The 27588-nt window shown below is 45.9% G+C and overlaps 1 protein-coding gene across 2 annotated transcripts in view; it reads left to right on the forward strand.

Annotated features, from left to right (window-relative positions):
* Nucleotides 1-9489: 9489 nt before the first annotated feature.
* Nucleotides 9490-27588, forward strand: part of LOC102460036 (cystatin-B) — a 55854-nt gene continuing 37755 nt past the window's right edge. Inside the window, exons 1-3 of one of the 2 annotated variants that reach the window (XM_006124180.4) lie at nucleotides 9490-9643; nucleotides 17557-17658; nucleotides 18280-18523. In XM_006124180.4, coding sequence (XP_006124242.2) covers nucleotides 9578-9643; nucleotides 17557-17658; nucleotides 18280-18417 — 306 coding nt within the window. In that variant the 5' untranslated portion in view covers nucleotides 9490-9577 and the 3' untranslated portion in view covers nucleotides 18418-18523. Of the gene's footprint in view, nucleotides 9644-17556; nucleotides 17659-18279; nucleotides 18524-27588 lie in introns of those variants that run through there. The other variant, XM_089772038.1, reaches the window with a different exon arrangement.

Below are 27588 nucleotides of genomic sequence, written 5' to 3' on the forward strand. Positions count from 1 at the left end.
TGCTTCGTTTGCATATTCTCTTCCGATGCTTTTTGCAGAAGAGGTTTTTGTGCCAAAAAAGCAGTGTAGACGCGTCTGTTTTGCATGAAGAAACGCTTTTGCCCAAGAACCTGTAAACCTCATTTTTTGAGGAATAAGGGTTCTTGCCCAAAATGGGGTTTTGCGCAAAATGGACGCATCTACACTGCTTCTTCTGGTGCAAAAATGTCTTCTGCAAAAAGCATCGGAAGAGAATATGCAAATGAAGTGTAAGAAGTTGCTAATGGGCTCTTCATTTGCATTGCCTCTTCTGCAGAAAAGAGGTAGTGTGGACGTAGCCATAGTCAGGAACTAAAAAAACAACTTGGTTTGGAAATGGAGGACAAATCTGATGTTACCAGTACACAGCAGTGTTTCTCCAAGTGTTCCGCAGGCCCCTGTCACTTTGTTTATCTAAAAGATCCATAGCCATGAAGCCTCGTGGCTCCCATAGGCTCCAGTTCACTGTTTACAATCATGAGAGCCTACCTCAAGCCATCTGCCTCAGATTGATGGTATGCTCTAGTATTGGATTTCACTAAGCCAGTAATCAATATGAACTCTCAAAGTACTACAGTAATCTGATAATGGAGTCACAGTCCCTTTAGAGTCTCCAGTCTATCTTGCCCCCTATGTAAGCCGGACTATGTGACATGGTCTTTTACACCAAAAAATTACAAAGTATACAGGTGGTACTGAGTCTCAAGAGATCAGTCACTCACTGAGGCACATTTGCATTCTGGATTTCACATCAAAGAATGCTAGTAGCCAATTCTATAGTAAATTAAAGGTTTATCAGTTAACAAAAAGGAATGAGTTACTGAGAGGTTAAAGCAGGTAAAATATACATCCAGGTGAGTAACAATCTATAATTTCAAAAGGTGCAGAGATGAAGTCCTCCACCAATTTCTTAAAAAGGCTGCTCAGAATAACTTTGGGTATGTCTACACTACCCTCCTAGTTCGCACTAGGAGGGTAATGTAGGCATACCGCACTTGCAAATGAAGCCCAGGATTTGAATTTCCCGGGCTTCATTTGCATAAGCGGGGAGCTGCCATTTTTAAAACCCCGCTGGTTCGAACCCCGTGCAGCGCGGCTACACGGGGCTCGAACTAGGTAGTTCGGACTAGGATTCCTATTCCGAACTACCGGTACACGAAGTACCGGGCTTCATTTGCAAGTGCGGTATGCCTACATTACCCTCCTAGTGCGAACTAGGAGGGTAGTGTAGACATACCCTTAGGGATTTCCGTCTTCTCAATTAAATTGTCTTGTTAGAATCTAAACAGTTCAGAGATGAATTCTTCCTTGAATCCATGTTCACAGCTCCTTCTTACAGAACCAAAGGTTAAAGCAGTTGTTCCCACACAAGTCCCTGTTTCAGGGATGGTGCAGAGGAAGGGAACACTGAATGAAGTCTTAGATTCTTGATCTTGTGCAATGGCTCATTTGTGTTTAATGAGCAGGACTTAACATCTTGTAAAAGACCGTCATTTGCATTCTGCCAGGCTTCTTTCTTGTTAAGTAGGCTATTTAGCTACAGAGGTATTTATAATGCAAATGTTCCATGTTACCTTATGAGATGGAGCACAGTTGAGTGAGAACAGTACATGCAGTATTTTACAAGCATTTTATAAAATGTTAAATGCATTCTTATCAACTCAAAATCTATTATTTATTTGGATAATGGTAATACACTGGTAAATAAGACTGGTTTCCAGCAATGCACTTGTAAGTATTCAGTGAAGTCTGGAGCCTTGCCATAAACTTGTGTCTGGCCAGCCAGCATCACTGCCACCACATTTACAAAGACCGAAGACACTGGTTTTTAGCTCTGGTAAACTGCATATTAAAAAACAACAAATAGGGGTTTAAGTTGAGGGCTGTAGGTGATGACCTTAGAGACTAACAAACCATGTAGATGGGATCATGCGCTTTCTTGGGCACAACTCACTTCTTCAGATGAATGGCGTTTAAGGGCGCCAAGTTCCAAATAAATAGCCGAGAAAGAGAGGGGATGGGGAGGAAAAGGGAAGGAGAAAAAAATTGGAAAAGAATAGTCAAAGTGTCTATGCTAACAGAGGCTGATAGAGTGGGTTCTACCCTTAAATACCTGATGTTTGGGTTTTTATGTCATTAGAATGTGGAATGTAATGGGTAATCCAGTTAAGGTCTTTGTTAAACTTCTATCACAGGTATCAAACTTGTACATGAAATTAAGTCTGCAGCTTCCCTTTCAAGCTGGTTTTTGAAATTGGCTTGTAATAATATAGTAACTTTGAGATCCATTAGTGAGTGCCTGGGCAAGTTAAAATGTTCCCCAACAGGTTTCTGTACATTGTCTTTTTGAATATCTGATTTGTGATTTTTGTCATAGAGACTGTCCAGTTTGGCCAGTATCCATGGCGGAGGGACATTGCTGGCACTTGATAGCATAGATCACATTGGTGGATGTGCAGCTGTGTGAGCCTCTGATGTGGTGGCTTAGATGGTTAGTTCCTGTGAGGTTATTGCCTGTGTAGATGTGTGGACAGAGTTGGCACCAGGGCTGATAGCAGGAGTGGGTTCCTGAATGAGTATGATGGAGGTATGCTGCCTGGTTACTGGAAATAATTTGGTTGAGGTTAGGGGGTTGTCTATAGGCGAGGATTGGCCTGACCCCCAAGGCCTGTGAGAGTGAGGGGTCATCTTGCAGGATAGGCTGTAGATTGCTGATAATGCGCTGGAGGGGTTTAAGTTGAGGGCTTTAGGTGATGACCATTGGTGTCCTGTTGTTTTCTTTGTAGGGCCTGTCTCGAAGGAGATGATGCCTGGGTACTTGTCTGGCTCTGCCAATTTGTTTTTTTCATTTCTCCAGGTGTGTATTTTAGTTTTAAGAATGATTGCTATAGATCCTGTTGGTGTTTCTCTCTGACTGTGGGATTGGAGCAAATTCTGTTGTATCTTAGGGCTTGGCTATAAACAGTAGATTGAGAAATGTGTCTGGGATGGAAGCTAGAGGCATGTAGGTAAGTGTAGCGGTCAGTAGGTTTCTGGTATAAGGTGGTGGAAATGTGTCCGTTGTGTAATTGCTTTGTAGCATCAAGGAAGTGGATCTCTTGTCTGAACTGATCCAGGCTGAGGTTGATGATGGGGTGGAAGTTGTTGAAATCCCTGTGGAATTCTTCCAGGGTCTCCTTTCCATGAGTCCATATGATGAAAATGTCATTAATGCATATAAGTAGAGTAAGAGTGTTAGGGGACGAGAGCTGAGGAAACGTCGTTCAAGGTCAGCCATAAAGGTGTTAGCATATTGTGGGGCCATGAAGGTGTCCATAGCTGTGCCGCTGACTTGAAGATATAAATCACAGACAGTCCCTTTACTTTCCAGTCTATCTTGCCATGTAGGCAAGCTGGACTATGTAACATGGTCTTTTACACAAAAAATTACAAACTCTTCAGGTAGCACTGAGTGCTAAGAGATCAGTCACTCCACCAAGAATTATCTGTGGAAACCATCTTTAAAAAAACTGAAAAACTTGTAAACTTTCTCCTCCTTGTTGCAACAGTTGAACTCATGAGCCAGATTTAGGCAATCATTTAATATTTTGAATCTAATTAAAATTAGATACCTGAATAAGTAGCCTGATTTTTCAAAACTGCTAAGCACTTGAAAGATCACCTTGACATGAATTTCAGTCACTAATTTAGGTGCCTTCATATGGATTTAGCAACCTGATTTTAGGCATCCATTTCTGAAAATCTTTATTAGAGTAAATTAAAAATCATGACTTAATAGAAGAAGGATCATGAAAAGTAGTGACAATATAAGTGTTAATTGTCGCAAACATTTCTAAAATAGTTTTTCTGTTCTTCGAGTGCTTGCTCATGTCCATTCCACTTACCTGTGTGCGCACCACATGCATGGTTTGCTGGAGAGCTTTCCCTTAGCGCTACCCATCTGGCCAGCTGGGGAGCCCCCTGGAATGGCGCCGCTATATCGGTGCATATAGACCCCGCTGGCCCTCCATCCCATCAGTTCCTTCTTACTGCCTGTGATGGTGGTTGGAGCTCCTTTCTCGCTTGCCTGCAAGTGCAATCTCAGCAGTATTTGTAGCATTCTAAGTAGCTAGCACCTATTTAAACCCTTTTGTTCTTTCCAAGTTACTTTCACTGTTAGATAGAGTCAGATAAGTTGTTCGGGTTGGGGCTTGCCCGTTGAGTCCCCTTCCCGCCTGGCCCACGGGGCATGCCAGGGCGTCATAGTTTTAAGCCCTGCACTGACTGTTCCAGGCATATGCCCTGTGCTCACCTGCGCAATTTGTGCTTGAAGTGCTCGGGCGAGGCCCACGTCCCAGCAAACTGCAGAATCTGCTGCAGCTTTAAGCCCAGGACTCAGCACGAGAGGGACTTGCACTTGAAGATACTCCTGATGGAGGCACCTTCTTTGGACTCGGCATGGAATCCCTCAGTGCACCACTTTCGGTGCGGGAGACGCCTGGGTTCTCAGGGGCCTCGTCGGCATCAAGGCGCCCTACGGAGTGGCACTGCTCTCAGTTGCCGATGCAAAGCAAGAAGAGGAGAGTGGAGCGGGACAGATCTCCGCCTCGTCATGCGCCCGAGGTGCCCCCCCAATCCCGGGGCACCGTGGTGCACCCGCACCGACCATGAGGTCTGCTGGTCTTGGGCCAGAACGCGATCATACCACCAGGCCCAGGAGCGCATTCCCTCTACAGCAGGATCTGCACATTTGGGGATCCAGGCCCCGTCTTCAGCCATTCCACTGCCCAGTGCTCCGGCACCGCAGGTCTTGGCAGTACAGGGGAAGTCCCCTGAACCGAAGTTGGAAGAGGGCAGGGGTCTTGGGCCATCGGAGCAGTCTCTCAAGCATCAGAGTAGCCGCAAGAGATGGAGGACTCGACAGTTCAGGAGTATTCTTCATCCTCCCCTGACGAGGCCCTGGGATTGGCTTCTTTGTCAGCACCAGCCATGGACTCCCAGGCTCAACAAGAGCTCCTTCAGAGACTGACCCCAAAGCCTTGGGATCCAGCTAAAGCAAACCTCCGAGGACTCAGACCTCACAGTCAACATTCTCAATGCAGAGGTGCCATCTCGCATGGCCCGGACCCTAAATAAAACAGTGGGCAAAATCATGAAGGCCCTCTGGCAGATGCCAGCATCTATCCCACCCATGGACAAAAGGGAAGATAGCTGGTACTTTGTCCCTCGGGTGGGCCATGAGCATCTGTTCTCCCATCCGCCACCTGGTTCGATAATGATACAGGCCACTAATCACCGTGAGCGACAGGCAGGGTCGGTAGGTTTGTATAATTTTTGGTGGTGTCCCATTAGCCATGCCCCCTAGCTCCCATCAACCAGGCCTCTGGAGGTAACACGCTTGGGGCAAGATGGACACATGACCAGAAATAAAGTGTCATGTTGCCCCTCTCGAAGGACTTTTCCCACCATCCTCCTACCAACAGGGATTAGTTTGGCTCCCACTAAACCCCCCTCGTGCAACTATCCTGCAGGTGCATTAACCCAATGTGTGTGACATTAACTCGGGGGCAGAGAGGCTGGGGGAAGTGTTCCCTGTAAGGCTATGTCTACACTCGCAGCTTCTTGTGCAAGTACAGCCGTTCTTGTGCAAGAACCCACAGAGCAGCTACACTGCCTGCCTGCTCTTGCGCAAGTAAAGTTACAGTACAGTGTGGTAAGAGAGGGCATCTTGTGCAAAAACTACGCTCTTTTCTAACAGGTGTAAGCTCTCCTTCACAAGAGGGCAGTGTGGATGCTTGGCAGGGATTTCTTGCACAAAAAACCCCTATGGCTAAGTGTCCACACTGCCATGGATGCTCTTGCACAAAAGCACAGCTCGCACATGGCAGTGTGGACGTGTTTTTGCACAAGAACCCTTGCACAAGATGTTCTTGCGCAAGAAGCCGCCAGTGTAGACATAGCCTTAGACTTTCCTCCCATGAGCAGAATGAATTGTGTTGTGCACCAGTGCTGAGTTCATGTGGCTTGTTTGGATGTGCCACTGTGGCACCCATTATTAATAAATATTTTATAAACCTTTACCTTTTCTCTCTGCAAAGTGTGGCAAAGGCAAGACTGCTTTTCTTGTGTTGCAAAGGCAAAGACCAGCATGCTTCTCAACAGGGCCCACTCCAACATTTCCGTGCACTCAAAGGCAGGTTTCCAGTGTTTCAACTACTTCAAGAATGTTGAATAAAAATTCTCGATTGCATTGTAAAATTCCTATTCCTTCATTTTCCCACCCTTGCCTCAAAGACTGCAGGAGGGTGTATGTGTGTGATGTGACAAATCTTTCACTGAGTCTCATGCTAAATTATTTGGAAAGGTACGAATATGCAGTGCAACTTCTGTCACCGATAAGTTGTTTTCCTCGATTGCATTTTCGGAAAAGTAGTTGTTTGCCTTCAAGGCAAAACAAGCCTCTGTTTTGTGTGATGGTCACTGAAGACTTCAACACATTCTCTCTAGTGCTGGTCCCAGAGAAGGGGATCATGTACTGCCGTTCTCTAGCAATGTGAGATACTCAAGGCTGATACATTGGCAGAAGTCTTTCAGTTCTTCCACGGGAACAGTGTAACTGTGACAGTATTTATAAGCTTTCACTGCAAAGGACTCCAAATCCAGTGGAAGACAGTCAGCTGCTGTTGGCAAGCTATTATGAACAATGTGAGCACCAAAACCATAGAGCTCTTCCCCTAATCTGACTTGCAGTTTTCGTCAGACATTGTTTTCCCAGCACCGTTAGCACCACAAGTATTTGTACTGGCACTGTCTGCACAAAGCCCAACAAGCTTTTCCAGTCCTTTGATACAGAAATCCACACTGCACAGCAGAAGTTTCATGTGGTAGAAAAGAACATTCAATAATGTTTGTGATTACCACATGAGAGGGGGCAGCTTGGGGCTGTGTGTGTGGTCAGGGGGTAACTTAAGATGAGGGAGAGGGTAGCTGGGGGCTGTGTGCGGCCACGTGGTAGCTCGGGGGCAGGGAGGGGGCAGCTGCGCCTGTATGCGCTAGGGTCCAGGATTCAGCCCTGGCACTCCTGGCTTCAGTTTTCAGGGGTGGGGATCTGGACTTGCCCTTAGCTCCTGCTTCCAGCCTTATAGGGGTTGCCAGGGCTTGTGGCTTTGGTCCTTGGGGGAGGGGAGTGTGGGGGTTCAGGGCTTCTGCTGGGGGGGGGGACATTCCAGCAATTAGGGCTGTTACTCGGGGGGAGGGGCATGCCGGGGTTTGGAGTTGCTATCTGGGGAGGGGAGAGGTGCGCTGAGGACCGGGGCTGCAGCCTGAGTGGTGTTGGCAATTCAGGGGGTGCCCCATGGATCAGGGCTACAGCTCCAGGTTGCTGGGAATTCTGTGTGGGAAGAGCCAACAGGGATCAAGTTTTCAGCCCCACAGAAGGTGCCGGGGATCTTGGCTTCTCTCCCACATCCGGAAAGGGCTGTCAGACCCCTCCCCCCTTGGGACACCTGGCTGTAGGGTGCTCATGGGGAGGGGCGACACACCCCTCACTCACACCCATCCCCATTACCCCCTGTCACACACAGGCTGCCTCTCCTCCTACTGGCTTCTTGTCTTTCTGTGTCTGTGCCCTGCCTGAGAGCGCCACTTGCTGGCCACCCCCTGCCGCAGTCACCTGCCAGCCACAAACAGGAGGCTGCTGCTGCTGAGCTGATGCCCACTGACCAGCAAGGGGAGAGCCAGAGCTGAAAATATGGGTCTGCCCCAGGAAAGCTCATCACCTAATAAACTATCTTGTTAGTCTTTAAAGTGCTACATGACTGCTGTTTTTGTTTTTGTTTTACCAAGATCAGACCAACATGGTCTCTCTGTGACCATTTTTTTTAAAAAGTCAGGAGAGCGGCAAGAGGGTTAAAATACGGGTCTGTCCTGTTAAAAATTGGCCAGATGGTCACCCTCTCTATCCTGCAAATGACAACTTACTACACTTACTACATAATCTAGAGATTGTCATGGGTAGTGTGAATGGTTAGCATGAGTGAATCTACAGACAATGAGCTGAAGAGTGGCTATGCTGAGGTCCAGGCAAGAGCCCCAGAGGTTTATGGACTTGTTTACAACTGTGAAATAAAAGAACAGTGTATGTGTGCTCAGGCAGCGTTTCCAGCACTTCCAGATAAGAAAAAGTAACAAGGGAAGACTCTAGCCAAGGACATTGACTTGTGGTGAGGCAAGCAGTTCAAAAACCAGATATTTCTGGATCAGTCGTGAACACACCAGTAAAAAGAAGGGGGTGTCACTAATGGACATCACCCCACCTGAACTGTGTGCAATTAGTGAATGGCATCTGTCTGGACTGGCTCCTGCCAAGGGGATATATACCACACCATTTCCCCCCACAAATTGGAGTCCATTGATTCGGCATATTGGGGTGACGTGCACATCGGACTTCCATCTCAACCAAATTAACCAATATTACCTGGGGTTTGGCCAGCCTCAGAGGGGTAGTGTGTGTGTGTGTATTCGATTGGGTTAAGGCTTAGATGTAGATTGTTAGTTATTCCATTTAAATATTGCTTTTAATGCCTTTTAATGCTTGTGATGCCTTTTAATGCTGTCTTAATTGCTTAGTACTAAATATACATATATAGAGAGAGCTTTTCAAACTGCTCCTGAATTGAGTGAAATAAAACTTGTTAAAGGTATGTTTAAGATACTGTGAAAGACTCTTTTGTTCTGTGAATGCTAAACCAAATTGGTAGTGTGCTATGGCTTGATCAATCAGATCACAGCTCCCCCTCATGACAAGATCAGCTGCAATAGGTGCATTAGCCACGTCTACACTGCTACATATATTTTAAATTAAATTCAGACATTCCAGGGCTAGAAGGGGCCAGAGTGACAATCTGGTCTGAGCTCTTGTGTAATACAGGCCATACACTTCCTCAACACAATTCTTCATTGACAATATATTTTAGTCTACTTTCACAGGTGGCAGGCAGCATGTGCCAGCATTCTTATATGTCCTTTCAACAGTTGGAAAACCTTTCAGTTTTGTAACAAACAATAGAGAAATAAAATAATTAAAAATAAAAGGCCTGCTGCCTTTGCTCGCTTAGGGTAACTTAGAGAACCAAGTTTCAAGTTAAACAGGAATTTTAAGGTTAATATATGGGTGTAGTTCAGTGTTTACATTCACTTTCCTAAGCACAAAGAGTCACATCCTCATCCGATGTCTTGAAACTGGTGCTGAGTCAAGAAATTGCCACACCAGCCTGAACCAAGTACCATAAATAATAGGGGTTGGGGACTTATTTGTTTTCTGCTTTTCTGGGGTCCAGAAAGCAATATACACATAATGGTCTTTAAAGTACTCGTTCCCTTACTATTAAAAATACTACAGTTTGCTTTGTTCCTTTCTTTTCTCCTTTTCCCTTACAAACCTGATGATGGTAAACTCCACATCTACAAATCACATGACTGTGGGACTATATAATACCAACAGTCTGAGTTTTCTTGGTCACATTTGCTCTAGATTTTGCTTGTCAGAGTTTGCAAACACTCTAAGAAGTTATTTGCCACTATGATGACTGGAGGCTTAAGCGAGAGTAAGCCTGCAACTCCAGAAATCCAAAAGATTGCTGACCAGGTGAGTCACAGCCAATGAAAGATGTAAAACAAACTAACAGCGAAAAAGGGTATGTCTTTAAAGCAAATTCCAGAGAGATTATGGACTGAAGCTAGAATTTATTTTAAAAATCTAACATCCAGCATAGTCAATGAAAGCTCTCTAGACAGCTTCAAAGCATGGGGCATGGAGAAATTGCTTAAGAAGAGATGATACTGACTGCAGTCCAGGAAATTCCTAGATATGCCAAGGTTGGAAGGGACTAGCTAGTCTGACCACGTGGTTTACACAGGCATAGAACTTTTCAATCTCTAATCAATTTACTGTGGCAATTTACTGTTCATTTTAAATTGGGCTAGTTTTTTAATCAAAATGTCATGCAGCACTAAGTATAATGCCATACAGTGGTCTGTTATATCAGTGGTATTACCTTTTATCAACCACTTTTTAATCTCATCAAAAAAGTTATCAAGCTTATCTGATAGGATCAAATTTCCATAAATTTACACTGATTGGCATTACGTATGCTAATTTCCTTTAATTCTTTATTAATTAAGACCCATATCAGCTGCTTCAATTTTGTAACTATGGTCCAGTCAGATTGGCCTGGATTATCCCATTTATACTCTTGAAATAGTAACACATTAGCTTTCTTCCAATCTTCTGACCTGATTTTCAGTCTTCTCAAAGCTCTAGGGACATGTACAGAAATAGATGAAAGACAGCAAGGTCTAGTGGTCTTTATAAGCACTAGAAATTGAATCTACACAGCCAATTAACTGCCAGTGAAGTTCAACTGATAGTAGCAGTGATAGAAACACCCGTGGAGACAGGGTTTTACAAGTCGCCATTGAAGCTTGACCTGTACAGAACTGGCTGACGGGGCAGTAAAAATATCAGTGTTCTGTCTACACGGGCACTTGTGTACTTGGACTAGTGGAGCTGCACGGTTGGTGCATTAGGGGTCCCATTTGCTAATGCAGAGCAGCCCAGGGAGTCAGGCTTTGGTTCAGGGCTGCAACTAGAGTCTCATTACTGGGGGAGGGAGAGAGGATAGAAGAGGGGAGTGGGTATTGCAGAGACCCTGGATTCCTCTATTTAATAAACAAATAGCCTTCTAGGAGTCCATGGACTAGGTAGATCCCTGGGAAACCTTGGATTTTCAGAGTTTGTCAGGATCTTGCTGTGATTTATAACGTTGGCCTTTCCGATAATGATTTAAGGCCCCTTGAAGGTTGCTTGGGCTTGGGGGTCTGGAGGAGGGAAATACCCTGGGCCTGCCTATGTGACCAAAGGCAAATCACGTTACCTCTTTGTGCTTCAACTTCCTCAGCTCTAAAAGGAGGACTGAAGGGGGAGGAGGGAGACTGACACTTCCCTTCCTCAAATGGGGACCGTAAAGTTGAATTCATGTTACTAAGACATATTGAGAGTCTTCCTCAAAAGGCAACATGGAAGTACAAGACATTGGTGGTGTTGTGTGCACGCATTGTAGAAATGTAACAGACACTTTCTCTCAAAAAAAATAACCAATTTTTAGAAGCCAAGTTTAAATCTGCAGACAGCACGTATCAGAAATGAGGCCACAATACTTGGTTTTCAGTGAACACAAATGTGTCACAAAGGTGAAACGTCAAGTCAGGTTCTGCTTTCATTGCCATGAGGTCAGCAGAGGGTTTCAAATGTCCCTGCCCGTTCACTGAGAGCAGACGATAGCCTCTGGAGGGCAGCGATGTAGGGACCTGGACGACTTCAGGAAAGGACCATGCACTTGGAATGATTTAAAGCAGCAGTTCTCAACCAGGGGGCACAAGCAGGTTTCAGGGGGCCCCAAAATAAACCAGAGAGCAGGGCCAGCGCTCGACTTCTGAGGGCCCAGGGCAGAAAGCTGAAGCCAGAGCCCTGGCACCCGGCGTTCAAGCCCCCACATGGGGCTGAAGGCAAAGGCTGAGCCGTGGAGCTTTGCAGGGCCCCAGGCAGTTGCCTTGCCTACCCGCCTCGGCCCTGGCTTTAATCTAGTTTTCTAATGTGAAGAAAACCAGTTGTTGTGGCACAGGTGGGCTGTAGAATATTCACCACGCGCAGCAGGGGGGAGTCAGAAAGAAGACTGGACACTCCTGACCTAAAAAAATATAACAACATTATTCATTGCTCTCTCATCCATTCCAAAAGACGAAACCCTTGCCTGGTGCTTAGAGCAGCAGAAAGAACTCACGAGTTCTGACTTCCCCTTGCTGGCTCTGCCATTGCGTAAGATCTGTGTGTGCTGAGGAGAGGGCAGATTTTGACTAGGTTCTGGCATTTGAGAGTCAAATGGCAACTCCATGGTATTCTTTAGCAGCCAAGGACATCTGACCACCAGCCTGCTGACTAAAACACTTGTGCCACCCCAGCCATCATGATCATTTTTATGGGAATGGAATCTAGCTGCAAGCAGAAAAATGCCATTGCTGATTGGCTTGAATACGAGAATTGCCTTTACTGCATACGTGCTTTTAAAGAAACGGTCAAAGTTCCCAATTAGCTAATGAATGAAGCACAATGGATTAGCTGCTAGTGCAGTGGGACTGGTTGTCACGGGACAGATGTGACTCTGTGGGCTGACTTTGGGGAAGTCATGTCAGCACTTCTGCCTCAGTTTCCCCCGATGCCATGCGGGGCATATTTGCAGTAGACAAATGCTCCTAAAAGAGGCTTCAAAACAATTAAATCTCAGCAAATAGAAATGGTGTTTTGCCAAAGACAAAGGATTTTAACCCTGATTTCCTCAGCAGATACAAATCACTTTGCACTTTTCATTTGGGGAGCTGAAAGCAGGAATCCCAAGGAGAGGTGGGCAACCCTCTCTAGCTGCACGGAGCCTGGGTGCAGCATGCTGAAATTGCTGAGAGCAGCAGAAGGGGAGGTTCTATGGGAGCCGGAGGAGCGTCTAGTCAAGAACAAGGGTGTCGGGGTTCTGGGAGCAGGGCCATGATTGCAGCATTTGGGTCATGGGTGTAACTGCTGCTTGGGGAGGAGAGCTCCTCAGCCTGTGGCCCTGCCCATACTCCACCCTGCTCTGCCCCTCCCCACTGTCACCCTCCTCTATTCCCCCCCAGCTCGACCCATTCCAGCCAAATGCATGAACTCAAATGCAGCAAATAACATCTGAAAAAACCCCTAAAGAAAATGGAGTATATTTTGCACTGCATGCCAGATTGTCAAAACTGGTACCTAAAGAAAAGCACTAAAAGCATGTCAGCCACAGGTTTTTTGATATACCCTGGAAAAACCTGATATACCGAATAATATATACCATAATATATACCTGATATACCAAATATACCAAATAATTAGAGTTATTTGCAAAAATTTGTAAGAAGGGTAAGTCAGTCGTCCTGCTGAATACAACAGTAAATATTATGCAATACATGATGCAGCTCTCCTCTGTTTTACATTTTGTTAATTGGTATTTCTAAGCTGACTTTATATTTGTACTCCTAAGCCTTCCTCAAGCAATACATATTGAACACCTGGGAACAAAGACATTATTTTAAATTAATCAGAGTGGTTTTGCGTGTTCATAACAATGTTCATTTCTTTTAGAAAAGGGAACACGAATGTATTTTGTGTGATTGAAATAATGATAGAAATTCATTTGTCCAACTATCTGTAAGAAAAGGAGAGTTGTGTCTTTGAAGGGAGAAACATTACTGCAGGGATGAACAGAAAGGACAGGAAGACTTTGGAAGCAAGTTTTTTGTACGATGGTAATTAAAATGAACATGTGTATTTTCGATCCGGGTGGTCTTTTGAAGGATTTATTTAAAACGCATATGTCTGAAGATCCAAGCATGTGGGGGTTAAAGATGAATACCTAAATTGTGCATCTAAAAATCAATGCAAGGGTTGATATTTACAGTTTGCTTTAAATATTTAATTTAAGGGCCTAGTTCTGAGTAAATATGCCATGCTCCACGGTTTGTGTCAGAAACGGACAGTTCATACTTCAGGGTTGGCAAATGGCGTCATTACCGCTTAATGGTTCTTTTAAGCGTTTTGATGTTAGGGTACTAGGTCTGGAGAGCTGGAAGACCTTTCACTTTTTAGTGACTAGATCTGCTCCAGAGAAAGACTCATTAGGCTGCAACAGCCTGTGGTGGGGAGACTTGTGGAAGAGTCAGAATGGGGAGAGGAAGAGAGAAGGGTTTGGGCACTAAAACCCAGGGGGAGCATTGGTTTCCCTTGCCTCTTACACTGACTGCTCCTGATTTGGGGTGAGAGTGTCAGCCTGGGAAGCACTGGAACAGCTGCTCCTGAGTTGACACTCAAGCAGAAGATGCTGCACCTGTGTGGAGCCTCCAATGCGTTACACCAGTGTTTCTCAACCTTTTTTTATAAAGTACTCCTTTAAAAAAATTATAAAGACCCCCAGTACTACACTTTTCAGACACATGCAATTTTTTTCTACCATTGCAATACATTTGTTTAAAGAACTTAATCATAGCCAGGTGGGCGATGAAATGTTTGGGTGTAAGAAGTAAAAAAATAATAAAACGCTGTAAAACACTTGTTCCTCTGAGACCTCTTACAATGATGGTGTCTCTCCTGCACCCACTGGTGTCATATTTTACAGTTCCCACATTTAGGGGTAGCATGATTTCTGACCCCTACAACAGTCCCAAATTAGTTACAATACACCACATTCCATTCCAACACTGATCCTCCATCCGCCCTGGCTGAATTGGATTTACATAGCCACACCTCGGATTCCTTCCCCCTCCTGGCATGAGCTGGATTTACATATCAACGGTTAACAGTTAATTATCTTGCAGGGCTAAACAACTGGAGTGAGCACACCCACCCCCAGGGCAGCTCCCTCCTTCTAGCTGTCTGATAGCATGCTGTAATTCAGCCCCGGCTTACAAACGTAAAACAAAAATTCAGTTTTCTCCAAATTTCAGTGGTGTTGACGTATCCCCCCAGACTTCTCTAGAGTACCCCTAAGGGGACTCGTACCACTGGGAGAGAAACACTGCATTATACACAGACCTGAACTCTGAATTTCTTCTGCTGCGCGAGTGGATTGAAATATTAAGATAGTGAGGCCTGAGGATCCCTACCCTGCATTGGAACTGCCTCCCAAAGGTTACAGTGGGAACTTCTCCAGCCTGTTGAGTGAGCCTAGGCCCTAAGGCATTTGACCTTTTCTGGCAGCCCTAATAAATGAGTATTTCATTGGTGCTGTGTATCCCAGAGCTTTTGAGAGCTGTTGCAACCCAGGCTGCCTTGCAGCTGAAGTTTCTTTAATGCTCTTGCGCAAGACCTTTTGCACAAGCACTCTTGCACAAAACAGGAGACACAGTACAGCTGGCACACTCTGAGAAGGGCTGATGCGCCACAGCAATCCAATGACACCACCAGGTTAGGGTGATCACAGCAGTCCTAGGGAAAAACTAAGTCACTTGATTGTGCCAGATACGACAATCTCCTGGACAAACCATCTTGAATTCACTGTAAGTGTTATAGGAGTTCATTGATTAAAAGTACAATCGTTTCTGTTCTATTGAGGGATTCAATATAATTACATGGGGGAGGGGAGCCACAGCCGGCTAGGAATAGTGCAGAGGGGGCGTGGTTAGGCAAATTGACTCAAATTGTAAGACCTCCGCAGAGATCCCACGACCTGGGGAGATACTTGCATTTACTGCTTCAACTGGATTCTCCAGAGACCAACTGACAAAAAGGATTTTTAGATAAATAGTTTAAACAGAATCGAGCCTTTTTTCTCACCCTGCAAACGAGCGGGGCCTTGTGTCCAACCTTTGGGGAAAAGTTGGACGGGCCTAACCTACAGGAGCCCTAGGCTGGAGCTGGGGTGATCTCTAGTGAACTAGCTAGCGTGTGTGTAGGGCATGTATTGTGTGAATGGTTTCCATGGAATGCTTTTCCTTCACAATCAATGTGCTGGCTTAGGAGGAGCGTTGTGATAACTGGTCGCTGCTGGCTCAGCATTGTTCAGAGCCTGTGGAGAGAAAGCCGTACAGGTGCTGGCCCGCTGAGGCAGGCTGGCTTGCTGGAGAGATCACACAGTAGCTCAGGAAGCTGTGCAGCCTGGATTCCCTGCTCAGGAAAGAAAGAGAGAAGGGCCTTTGCCCAAGAGAGGTGATGGCTGAGGAGCTGTGGGCCTCAAGTGGGTGCCCTTGGTGGCTTCAAGGGGAAGCACAGGTGCACTTGCCCTAGACCGGGGCTACTCAACTTTAGAAGCCTTGGGTGTGTGTTTTGGGGGGGGAACAATGATACTCACAGCATGTGCGGAGGGCCGCAACTTAAGTGTGGTTCCATAGACATGCAAATATACATGCAAATAGCTTCTTTCACACTGAGGGACATGAATATAAAGATGAAGCCTTAAGCCGCGGTTCCAGATCCCAATTTGGTCTGTGTGAGCCAGTCAGCACCTCTCAGGCTCTGCCCACAAGGCTAAGCAGCCAGCACTTCCCACAATGCACCGGTGCTCCCGGCACCTCCTCCCTGGGGGCTAGAAACGCCGCCACTCTGTACCCATCTGTTCCCGCCAGCCCGTCCGCTTGCACCTTTCAGTGCTCACCCTGCCTAGGAGACGCCTCGCCGCTGTGGAGCGTGTTCCCAGTGGAGGCCATTTCAAAGGATCCCACCTGCGGGCCGTTTTTGAGCCCCGTGTAAACCCAAATCGCACCGCAGGCCGCAAACAAACAGGCTACGGGCTGCATGTTGAGTATCCCTGCCCTAAACTGCGCCAGTGGGCACTTAGCCTTTGTAAAGGTCGTTAATAATGTGCCTGTCACCTCATTGATGAGCCCCAAACTTCCCTTCCCCTCAGCTGTATGTTACAATGGGAAACTCTCTTCATTCCATGTCACAGTTTTGAAGTCCTGGCACTGAATAAGCTTTTAAAAATCCGCAGCATTTGAAGTGTCCTCAGGGAGACACACATCTACCCAAACCTGCCTCCTGCACCAGCACGTCCTGCCTTTGCCAGAGGGGTGTTAATCCCTGTGAGGCACTCGCCTCTGGGCTGCACCAAACCTGCCTTTGCCCTGCACACTGACAATAGGTGCGCCCATGTGGTATCCAGCCCCTCATTCCTGCACACCCATAGAAATCCCAGATCCTCCATTCCCAAAGGAACAGTGGACCCAGTTTTACTTTAAGTCGCTGTTCCTCTAGCACACACGGTACTTGAGTTCATGTAAAACAAAAGGGAATTTATTTAAGGATGGACAGGTTCAAACAGGAACAAGAGTGAGTTATGGAAACAAATTGTTCCAAGATATTCTTAAATTGGATATACACTTACATTACCTTTCCTAGCTAATAAAGTATATTCCCAGCCCACAAATCAGTCTTTAACCAGTGTTTGCCAGACCCAAGGAACCAGGACCTCTGGAGTACCCTGGCTCAGAGCTCATCAAGATGCCTCTTTAGTTAATATATCATGAGAGTCTTGATATATCATGTGACCTGAGGCCACTGGGGTAGCTCACACTGGAAATGTCAAGGCTCCAGGAGAGTGAGGGAGGAGCGGGGATGGGAAGGAACGAGTATGGGGCGTACTCTGGAAAGGGGATGGGAAAAGGTGGACAAATTCCAAAATCAATGGATGGATGGATGGGGGTATAGGAGGAGATGTTTGCAGAGAGCAGGAGCTTCAGGTAAAAGCTTTCAGGAAAGGCCAGGCAGGAATCCTAGTTTTGGGACGTGAAGCCTGTTGCAGGATCTGTGGAGCTTAGGAAATAGGATGGGAAGCTCTGAGGTGAGTTGAATTGTTTGTTAAGAAGCAAGGCCCAAAGAAGCGAAATGTCTGCTGCATGTAAGTTGATGTACCTTTTCTGGGAAACTGAGGCATTAAACATATGATGAGAAGGAGTGTGCTGAGCTTTTTGCACATCCTAACCCATTCTTTTTCATTATAGGTGAAGTCACAGCTGGAACAGAAAGAGAATAAGAGATATACAACCTTTGAAGCCATTGAATATAAAAGTCAGGTGGTTGCTGGAACAAACTACTTCATTAAGGTCAGCAATCAACAAAATCCCCTACTTCTTCCAGCCTTGCTAAGTGTTCTACTTTAAGTAGAATGGAGCTGTCATTTGTAGTGGCTTGAGGCGAGACGTTCAAACAGTGATCAAACAATGTTGGGAAAGGTCCAAGATGTCTAGCTAGCATGTGTTGGCTGCTATTTCTCTACACGAGTAGAAAAGGAAAGAAGTGGGTTTTGTGAATCTCACCTAAATATTTATAAAGCACACGTCACACATGTTCAGCTGTAAATTGCCACAGTTTGGGCTTTCCAAGAGGACAAGTGTGAAGAATGGGACTTAAATTAAGCCCAGGCATAAACAGGTGCAACTCCCAGGGCAACCAATGGAAGTAGCAGCGTCTTAGGGCAGGGCTGAATTTGACCTTGTGAGTGCAGGGATAAGCTATCAATTTTTGCTGATCATCAGGCGCATCCTAGTTTGGACACAAAGGCCTGTTTCTGTTCACACATGGGGTGTAACATGGGTTATGTAAATCCATGTTGGATTTAATTTTTATTTTATAGCTATTCAATGGCTCAGCACGGCATCTCCCCAAAACATCCTTTCTTTGGAATCTGCTTAGTCCATGGGTATCCTATGCTCTTTGTTTTTCAGGTTTCTGTCAGCGACAGCACTGAAGAGTGTGTGCACCTGAGGGTGTTCAAAAGCCTTCCCCATGAGAAGAAGGAGCCCAGTCTTACTGCCTATCAGACTGGCAAAACCAAATGTGATGAACTTACCTACTTTGAATGAGCTGCTTGGAATGGGCTCTTCTGCTGCTCTTTCTACAGAGGCCCGGCTCATAATGTTCATGCCAATACACGAATGAAAATAAAAGGAATCTGGTTTTCAAACCAAAGTTTGTGTTTCCATGTTGCTTGTAACAGAAAGGTACGTTCATTCCAGCAGTAAGCACCTGCTGCTAACTCACCAAAGGCCCTACTCTCAAAAACTAAAGAAGGAGCCCACATTATGTCACCCAGGAATTTAAAAAAACAATCAAATCGTTTCCCAAGCAACTCTTCTAACAAATAATAGTGTTAGTGTTAGGGGACCTGTTGTGCTTAAAAGAAGCACCCGGCATCTTTTTCAGGGGGATAAGGCAGCACGCCACATTTATTGAACATACGTAGATCAATCAATACTTTATCAGATGCATATGATACATGACACTCATGCACTCATACACACAAGCACACTCGGTCTTGTTGTTACCAATAGTTGCTCCCCCTAACTGCACTGGGCAGGTGAGTTAGATGGGGGAGGGGTGGAGCCGGGTTTCTGCAGATCCGGATCGATGCTCCGATGCTGACAAGATGAAAACCAGGGGTCCTTCTGCAAGATGCCTCATATTTATCCCTCTCATGCAGCTAGTTAGTTATCACCTCGCCTTTTTTAATGCTGCTTCAAAGAGAGTCCTTCCAAATGCAGGCACTTGCTGCTTGACTCCCAAAGCATCTATATGCCCAGTCTTCTTTTCAATGAGCTCACTTCACAGGTATTGTCTTGGATCTGTCTCCCAGCCTTCTCCACCCTTGCAACTGCTGCTGGAGGTGATCTCCTTTCATTCTCCATTCACACCTCCTTCATTTCAACAGGACAATCAATGAAAGGGGAAAGATCTATTCTACTCCTAGCAAAAGACATTTTTCTTTACCTTAACTATTCCTAAGACCTATAACATAAAGAGCTTGATACAAAGTTTCTATGGAAAAGACAGGATACAGGGTTTCTCTTAATACAAGTGATTCTATAAGAAGTCTTAATATAAATTTGGCTGTGTCTACACTGGTGCGTTCTTGTGCGAAAACGGCCACTCTTGTGCAAAAACTTGCTGCCTGTCTACACTGGCCGTGCATTCTTGCTCAAGTAAACTGACATTGTACTGTAGAAAATCAGGGCTTCTTGCGTGAGAACTCTGAAGCTCCCTCTCAGGAAGAAGCCCTCTTGCGCAAGAGCTCTTCCAGAAGAGGCCAGTGTAGACAGGCAACGTGAATTTCCTGCGCAAGAAGCCCCTATGGTTAAAATGGCCATCAGAGCTTTCTTGCGGAAAAGAGCATCTAACTGCCATGGATGCTCTTGCGCAAAAGCACATGCCAGTGTAGACGCTCTCTTGTGGAAGAGTTTTTGCAGAAGAACGCTTCCATAAAAGAGTTCTTGTGCAAGAAGCTGCCAGTGTAGACGTAGCCAAAGATACATCTATAAATATCAAAGGACTTACAAAGTTTCTCTTAATAGAAAGTTATATGAGAATGATACATGGTTATATGGAAATGTTACAGAGATTCATCCACAGACTGGGCAGATGTGCCTGAATGAGTGGGACAGGCTTGGGGTCAGTCAGGGTCTGCATGGGGAAGGCTCCCTAACTCCTGAACAAGCCCCTCCAAAGAAATGAGTCCATACTTCTCCCACCCACACCTAAAAGTCCTCCAGGTTCACTTCCAGGCTCCTTCTCTCTCTCTCAGACTATTTGATCTGAGGAAGTGGGTCTGGCCAACGAAATCTCATCATCTAATAAAACATCTTGTTAGTCTTTAAAGTGCTACATTGTCCTGCATTTTGCTTCAGCTACCCCAGACTAACACGGCTACATTTCTATCACTAGACTCCCCCAGTCTTTTCACTTGTCTGAGGGGTGTGGGAAATACTATAAGACAAACGTGCTGACAGGTATTTTGAACTAAATTACCAAAACAATTGAAACTGGCATTATTATAGTGTCATATTTTGACAAATAACGTATGCAGAATTTTAATATACTTTGTGCAGCATTTTTAATATTCTGGAGCAGACAAAGCCACCCATGGCACCAGTAGGTGAACACTTTTCACACCCTGGCTACGTCTACACTGGCATGATTTTCCGGAAATGCTTTTAACGTAAAAGTTTTCCGTTATAAGCATTTTCAGAAAAGCATGTCTAGATTGGCAGGATGCTTTTCCGGAAAAGCACTTTTTCCAGAAAAACGTTCATGGCCAATCTAGACGCTCTTTTCCTCAAAAAAGCCCCGATTGTCATTTTCGCGATCGGGGCTTTTTTGCAGAAAACGCTACTGTGCTGTCTACACTGGCCCTTTTCCGGAACAGTTTTCCGGAAAAAGACTTTTGCCCAAATGGGAGCAGCATAGTTTTTCCAGAAAAGCACTGATGATTTTACATTAGATCGTCAGTCCTTTCCCGGAACTTCAAGAGGCCAGTATAGACAGCTGGCAAGTTTTTCCGGAAAAACAGCTGATTTTCTGGAATAACTTGCCAGTGTAGACACAGCCCCTGTGTTGGAGCTGTCAATACTTGTTCTCAAAGGTCACCTGTACAACACCTTCAAATAACAAGCTTGGAAAATTAAATTTATAATACCGCTAGCTGCTAAAAAGCATGAATTTAAGAGGGTCTTTACAGCAATGTGTAATAGCACTTATCTGCTAACGCTTAATGGCCAACTTCAAACTCCTTTTACATAACAGTTTAATCTTTATTGTCCACTCCCTGCAAGTGGTGTCCTAAGACACACATTACTCCTTACCCTAATAGGCTATCCCAACTTGAATTTAGATCAAACACACTAAGCCCTAGTCTACACTAGGGAGTTATTTCAAAATAACAAACAGAGCATCCAGAGCACGCCTGTTATTTCAAAATGAGTGGCTGGTTATTTCAAGATAATAACTCCTGCTTTCCAGGAGGACTAACACTAGTTTCAAAATAGTTATTTTGAAATGGCAGTAGTATGGACTCTCCACTGCTGCTATTTGAAATAACTACTCCCCAGAGTCATTCTAAGTAATTATGCCCCCGTGCTTCCTGTGGCTGTAAGTCAAGGTAGCGCAGCCACATTAAGGGAGCGTGCCTCAGACTAAGTTCAAGGCTTCCCTGCTGTGTGGACATGCTATTTTGAAATAGCTATTTTGGATGTTATTATTATTTCAAAATAAGTGATTTCAAAATAATTTCCTAGTGTAGACATGCCCTGATTTTTTCTTCTCTGTTGACCCCTTAGCTCAGAAGCCTGTATCTTTCGTCAGCAGAATTTGGTCCAGTAAAATATATTACTTCACTGACTTTGTCTCTCTTACATCTTGGGAGCAACACAGCTCCAAGGTTGCAAACACATATTAAAAGTCGACCCTGTCACTTTTAATATAGAAGATCAAATGCAATTGTGGGACTTTTTGCTATAATGTAAATTTACCATTTCCAGGAGGAAAAAAATTCCCTGAATCAGTGCAGTAAATACATTCTTTTGTGACCTCAGGTATCACACTGGCAGCTTATGTGACTGTGCAACTTGATGCTTGGTGTATTGTAAGAAGTCAGTACCTTAATAAGTAAACTGCACTGAGCTATTTACCAGCGCCTTGCTTCCAGGAATACCAGCTCCACCAACACATTCAAACTGTCTGCTTTTGCTCTTAAGCAGGTGTCTGTCTCAAGACCGTCAGCCCTAGATCTGGCATCCACAGCTTGGTGCATAGCTAAGGAATGGCACATAACATACTGTGCTGGCTTCCTCGCCCCCGTAAGGTGAGTTGCAGATGGGTGGGGTTGGAGAGAGACACAGGTGGAAGAGCACAAAATGAAGGGTTGATCAGAGGGGTGGCCCCTGTTGTCATTGCCAGTGGCAGCGCCGCTCTGTCAGGGCCTCAGGCCCAGATCCTCAGAGGTATTTAGGAAGCAGTGAGAGCTAAAGGCCTGAAAACCTTTGAGGCTCTGGGCGCTAGACACAGAGTTTGTGGGAGTTCTAGCAATTAATTGCCATGAAAGCATGTGATTCCTGCACAGCACAATTAACACCTTCCTTTTGAATAGGGGACGGGAGCTGGTTTGACTCCCACACCTTCACCTCTCCTCTCTGCAGTTATTAGCTTACAGATAAAGAACCCTTCAAATAAACTGGGAAGGAAAGATAAAAACTGGCTTAAAGGTGTATGTGTGAGTGAGATGACCTTCAAAGTACATCACCTGCAGGTTTCCTAGTCCCATTCAGATTTGTAAAACTGAAGGTACGTCTACACTGCAAACTTATTTTGGAAAAAGGTATTCTGGAAGAGATCTTCTGGGATAATTTATCTCAAAATAGAGCTTCCACACTACACTGAAGCCTCAAAATTAGTCTGAGGCAGGCTCCCCTAATGTGTAGGCGCTAGGTCATTTTAGAGCTCCAGGAAGCACTGGGGGGGAGCTATTTAGAAATAGCAGCTGTGGAGCGTCTACACACGCCCTCTTCTGAAAGAGCTTTTTTGGAAGAGGCGTTGTTCCTCATGGAATGAGGTTTGCCAACATCGGAAGAAGCCCTCCATTATTTTGATTTTCTTTCAAAATAACACAATTGCGGTATGGATGCTAGTATTGTTTTTCTGGAATTATAGCCATTATTCCGCAAAAACGGTGCAGTGTAGACCCACCCTAGAAGTCAATGCCCTGTGTTTGGTGGTCTCTGAGTGAGTGAATTGGCCAAGAAGACTGAACTATCTCCTACCTCTAGAGGGAGTTTCTGCATATCAGGATGGAGGCATTCTGGTGTGGCGAGGCACTGTGTAGGAGAGAAGTTCTGATGCTTATATTATGCCAATTTGGGGACAGATAATTCTTCAGTTTCCGGGGCTGTTAATCTAGCACAAAGATCAATTTAAAGCCCAAAAGAGAATCTTGGAACTCTTGAAAATGGGCAAGTACTAGAATGCCCGGTCATCTTTCCCTGAAATCCTCTTGTAGTTTCCAATAGCACAGAAAGCTTTCTTTGTCAAGTTATCCAGCCTCCTCCCTCATTCCAGTGTCCCCTATCGGAAGGGGATACATTCTCAAGGCAGCTAATGCTGACATCAGACCAGGCTGAATTATGCCCTTTGCTCTGGTACTCTGGAGCCAAGAGCCTTACACCCTGTCTAAGTAAGCTCTGGCCAGGAACAGCTTTATCTCATTTTTAAATTCTGATGCTCTGAAGAGGTTAAAAAAAGGGCTGCACAGCACAAGATACATACAAAGGATATGGGTTTCCTTATGTTTGGTTCAGATGAAAGTAGAGAATAAGAAAGCAGGACTTTAGGATTTTATTCCCACTGCTGCTGGTGGCTGGCTGTGCGACCGAGTAAATCAAATTTCTTTCTGGGTTTATTTTTCTGGGACATCGAAGTAATCTTCTGTAAAAAGCTTTGAACCCATTGATTGTATTCGAGACTATTAGTCTGTTATGCTGTTGTGCAGTGTTACAAATTGCAGCTTAGTTGCCCAGTTTTGTAAGCAGCGGTGCACCAGAATTGAAACTGTCATTTTAAATTTTGTAAAGAAGTACGCAGCCCTTATGACAGGAATGAAAACTTCAAAATGCAAACTAATGCTGATAAGTATTTTTCAACATGGTTGCAAAATAAGGGGGTGCAGGGTTTGAAGTGCAATTGTAGTTACTTCAAAATATTTTTTAGAAGTTTTTCATGTCTTTGGCCAAAAAACATGACCAAAATGGTTGTTGGATTTTTGTTTCCTACAAACCAGGCTCTTAGTAAGTACAGGCAGTCCCCGACTTACGCGGATCCGACTTATGTCGGATCCTCACTTACGAACGGGGCTTTCTCGCCCGGAGGACGAGGTAGCGGATTGCTACCTGCGAGCTCCGGGGGAGAAAGCCCCCTTCGTAAGCTGCTCGGGTGCCCCTGGTCTGCTGGAGACCGTCTCCAGCAGACCAGGGGCACCGGGCGGGTTCCCGCGCTTCTGAGGCTTTGCCAGAGCAAAGCCTCAGAAGCGCGCGGAACCGCCGCTGCTACCGCTTGAGTCCGGGTGCCTGTGGTCTGCTGGGGACAGTCCCCAGCAGACCACAGGCACCGGGACTGAAGCCGCAGCCGCGGGGGGTCCCGCGCCTCTGAGACTTTGCCAGAGCAAAGCCTCAGAGGTGCGGCACCCCGCTTCCGCTGCGGCTCTGCTCCGTGTTCCTGGTCTGCTGGGGGGAGGGGGGCCACGGCTAGTATGCCCCCCCCCCCAGCAGACCAGGCTTTTTTTTTGGACCCTGGGGCAGAGCAGCTGGGGCGCTGCCGATTGGTCCTGCAGCACCCGCTCTGGGCACTACTGGACCAACCCGGCAGCACCCCAGCTGCTCTGCCCCAGGTCCTGATTCAGCCGCTGCTGGTCAGTTTCAGCAGTGGCTGAATCAGGACGCCTGGGGCAGAGCAGCTGGGGTGCTGCTGGGTTGGTCCAGTAGCGCCGAGGAGCGGTGCTACTGGAGCAACCCAGCAGCACCCCAGCTGCTCTGCCCCAGGCGTCCGCAAGTCAGCTGCTGCTGAAACTGACCAGCGCTGACTACAGGAAGCCTGAGGCAGAGTTGCTCTGCCCCAGGCTTCCTGGAATCAGTGCTGATCAGTTTCAGCAGCAGCTGACTTGGGGACACCTGGGGTTCTTAAGTTGAATCTGTATTTAAGTCAGAACTGGCGGTCAGTTTCAGCAGCGGCTGAATCTGGACGCCAGTTCCGACTTACATACAGATTCAACTTAAGAACAAACCTACAGTCCCTATCTTGTACGTAACCCGGGGACTGCCTGTAGTAAGTAACCAGGCTCATTTTTATACCATCTTTTTATTGACGACAGCTTTATTATTTAGAAAAAAATTGAATTTGTCAACTTCATTCAGAGTATTTCGGACAGTTCTACCCAGTACGTTGAGCTGCGCGTCAGTCTGATATCAGCCTGAAATAGTATCTTTGAGGGAGGCAGGAATTGTTCCCATTCGTATCAATGGGAAGTTAACTCTGAATCCAGTAGTATAGGCAGTCCCCAGGTTACATGGATCCGACTTACATCGGATCCCTACTTACAAACGGGGTGAGGCAACCCCGCACTAGCTGCTTCCCCCCAGCATACCAGGGAGTCGTGAAGCTAGCGCCCCGCCCCCCCCAGCAGACCAGGGAGACACGGAGCGGCTTTTCTCAGCAGACACCTCAGCTTGAGAATAAAGGACTGAGGGAAGTGAGGTGTGGGAAAATAAAACTGAGCTCTGGAGAAATGTTTGGCTAGAGTTTCCCCTACAATATGTACCAGTTCCGACTTACATACAAATTCAACTTAAGAACAAACCTACAGTCCCTATCTTGTACGTAACCCGGGGACTACCTGTAGACACTAGGGAGGTTAAAAATCATGTGTTAAGGTAACCACTGCAAAACTCTCAGTGGTCTCACGCTTCCCCGTGCTGCGGGCTCTGCGTGTGAACCTAAACTTTATACTGCAGGGTCCACAGCAAAGCCTCCCTGGTTGTGGGACCACCTGCCCCTGCCCGCCTGGCTCCTGGGGAGGAGGCTTTGCTGAGTGTGAAGGAAACCGATAAGCATCGGCTTATCAGTGAGAAGCTTAGCCACTTACTCACACAACCCTAGTAGATGCTAAGGGTGTAAAATCCAGTTTAATTAGTTAACCGGTTAAACGTCATGTTTGACTGGTTGACTAATTGAACAGGGGCAGGCAGGCTGGACCGACACCCCCCCCACACACCCATACACACCGTGGGCAGGGGCTGCTCCCGCCTGGCTGCTTCCGGCCCTGTGGCAGGCTACCAGCTCCCAGCCCATGCTGGTTATGGCCCAACAGTCCCATGGGATGGAGCGGCCTTCCATGTGCAGCAGGCCGGGGGCCGTTCTGAGGGAACGGTTAACCATTGCCCAGTAAGCATCACGGTGTCAATGGGTAACTTGGAAGGTAGGTGTAACTTAGCAGAAAAGGGGGCTGTTTTAGGGGAGTGCCTACTAATAGAGCAGAATCTGGTTTATATCACCCATCTAGCCAGTCGGGGCTAGATTCACAAAGAGATGTAGGTGCCTAGGTCCTAAATTAAAGTGCCACTCAAAACTCTTGCTAAGCTGCCACCTAACCCTGCAGTCAACTAAAAATAACTCAGAGCCTGCATTTCTGCCATTAGGTCCATCAGGGACTAGAAGTTCCTTCCTCTGGGCATGCAAGTGAAACTAGGCATTGCTCTGCCTGTCTTGCCTGCAGGGCACAGCCTGGTAGGTATAGTCGGAGCACTCTGAACGTCACGCAAAATGAGAAGGAAGGAGAGATTCACCTCTGAGGTGAGAGACTCAGGTTCAAATGTCTTACAATGCAGAAGGGGGCTTGAACAAATCTTTGAAAGTAAAATCTGAACCTGTGCACCTTGCAAACTAGAAATTGCTTGCTGAGGTTGGGGTCAGGCTCTAAAGGTTCCCACAGCCCCTTCCAGTGCTAGGAGCTCAATCCAAAGAGCATGGGACTGTGGAAAGGGGCAACCTTTGAAACAGCTTTAAGTACCTCTACCTTGTAGCTGATGTTAAGAATTGGTATGAAGCCTGCATTGCTGCTCTTGCCATTTCAGAGATTAAAATGTAATTGTTAGGTTTGGTTATTACTTGAGAAATCTCCACGATAAACCTTATTATTGCAGGCAGAGAGATTAAGTCTGAATCACTACTGAGCCATTGTTCTGACTTGATTTTAAGAGGTGCTCTTGCCATTATTCAAGCCTTGTCTGAACACAAACTATAATCAAAATAACGAAATCAGTGTAAATTCTTTTGTTATTTTGGTGCATAAGAATGATTTCAGATTGAGTGTTCTATTTCGATTTCATATAAATTGTTTTCTGTAGTTGCTTAAACCCACGAGTTCCGATTTGTTAATTTCTTCCACAAGCCAGTTGTATTTAGTATGAGCCCTCCAATTAGGAGACAGGAAGGTCGTCTGAAGTTACTGGTTGATTTACCAGATTTTAGCCAAGCATGTTGCTGAAGGTGGCTGCTGCAGGTGCCTGGGGTGCTAGTGTGAGCACCTGAAGGATAGGTTGCTGTCAAGTAACTGAAATTGTTTTATCCCGAACCATTGCATTGATTGGAAACTGTATACAGTAGCTCTCCAAAGCTTGAACAGACTGGTATGTCATTTGCATTTCACCCTCCACTGTAAT

The sequence above is a fragment of the Pelodiscus sinensis genome, chromosome 1 (genome assembly GCF_052426305.1).
Source record: "Pelodiscus sinensis isolate ZL-2025 chromosome 1, ASM5242630v1, whole genome shotgun sequence".
Taxonomy (NCBI): Eukaryota; Metazoa; Chordata; order Testudines; family Trionychidae; genus Pelodiscus; species Pelodiscus sinensis.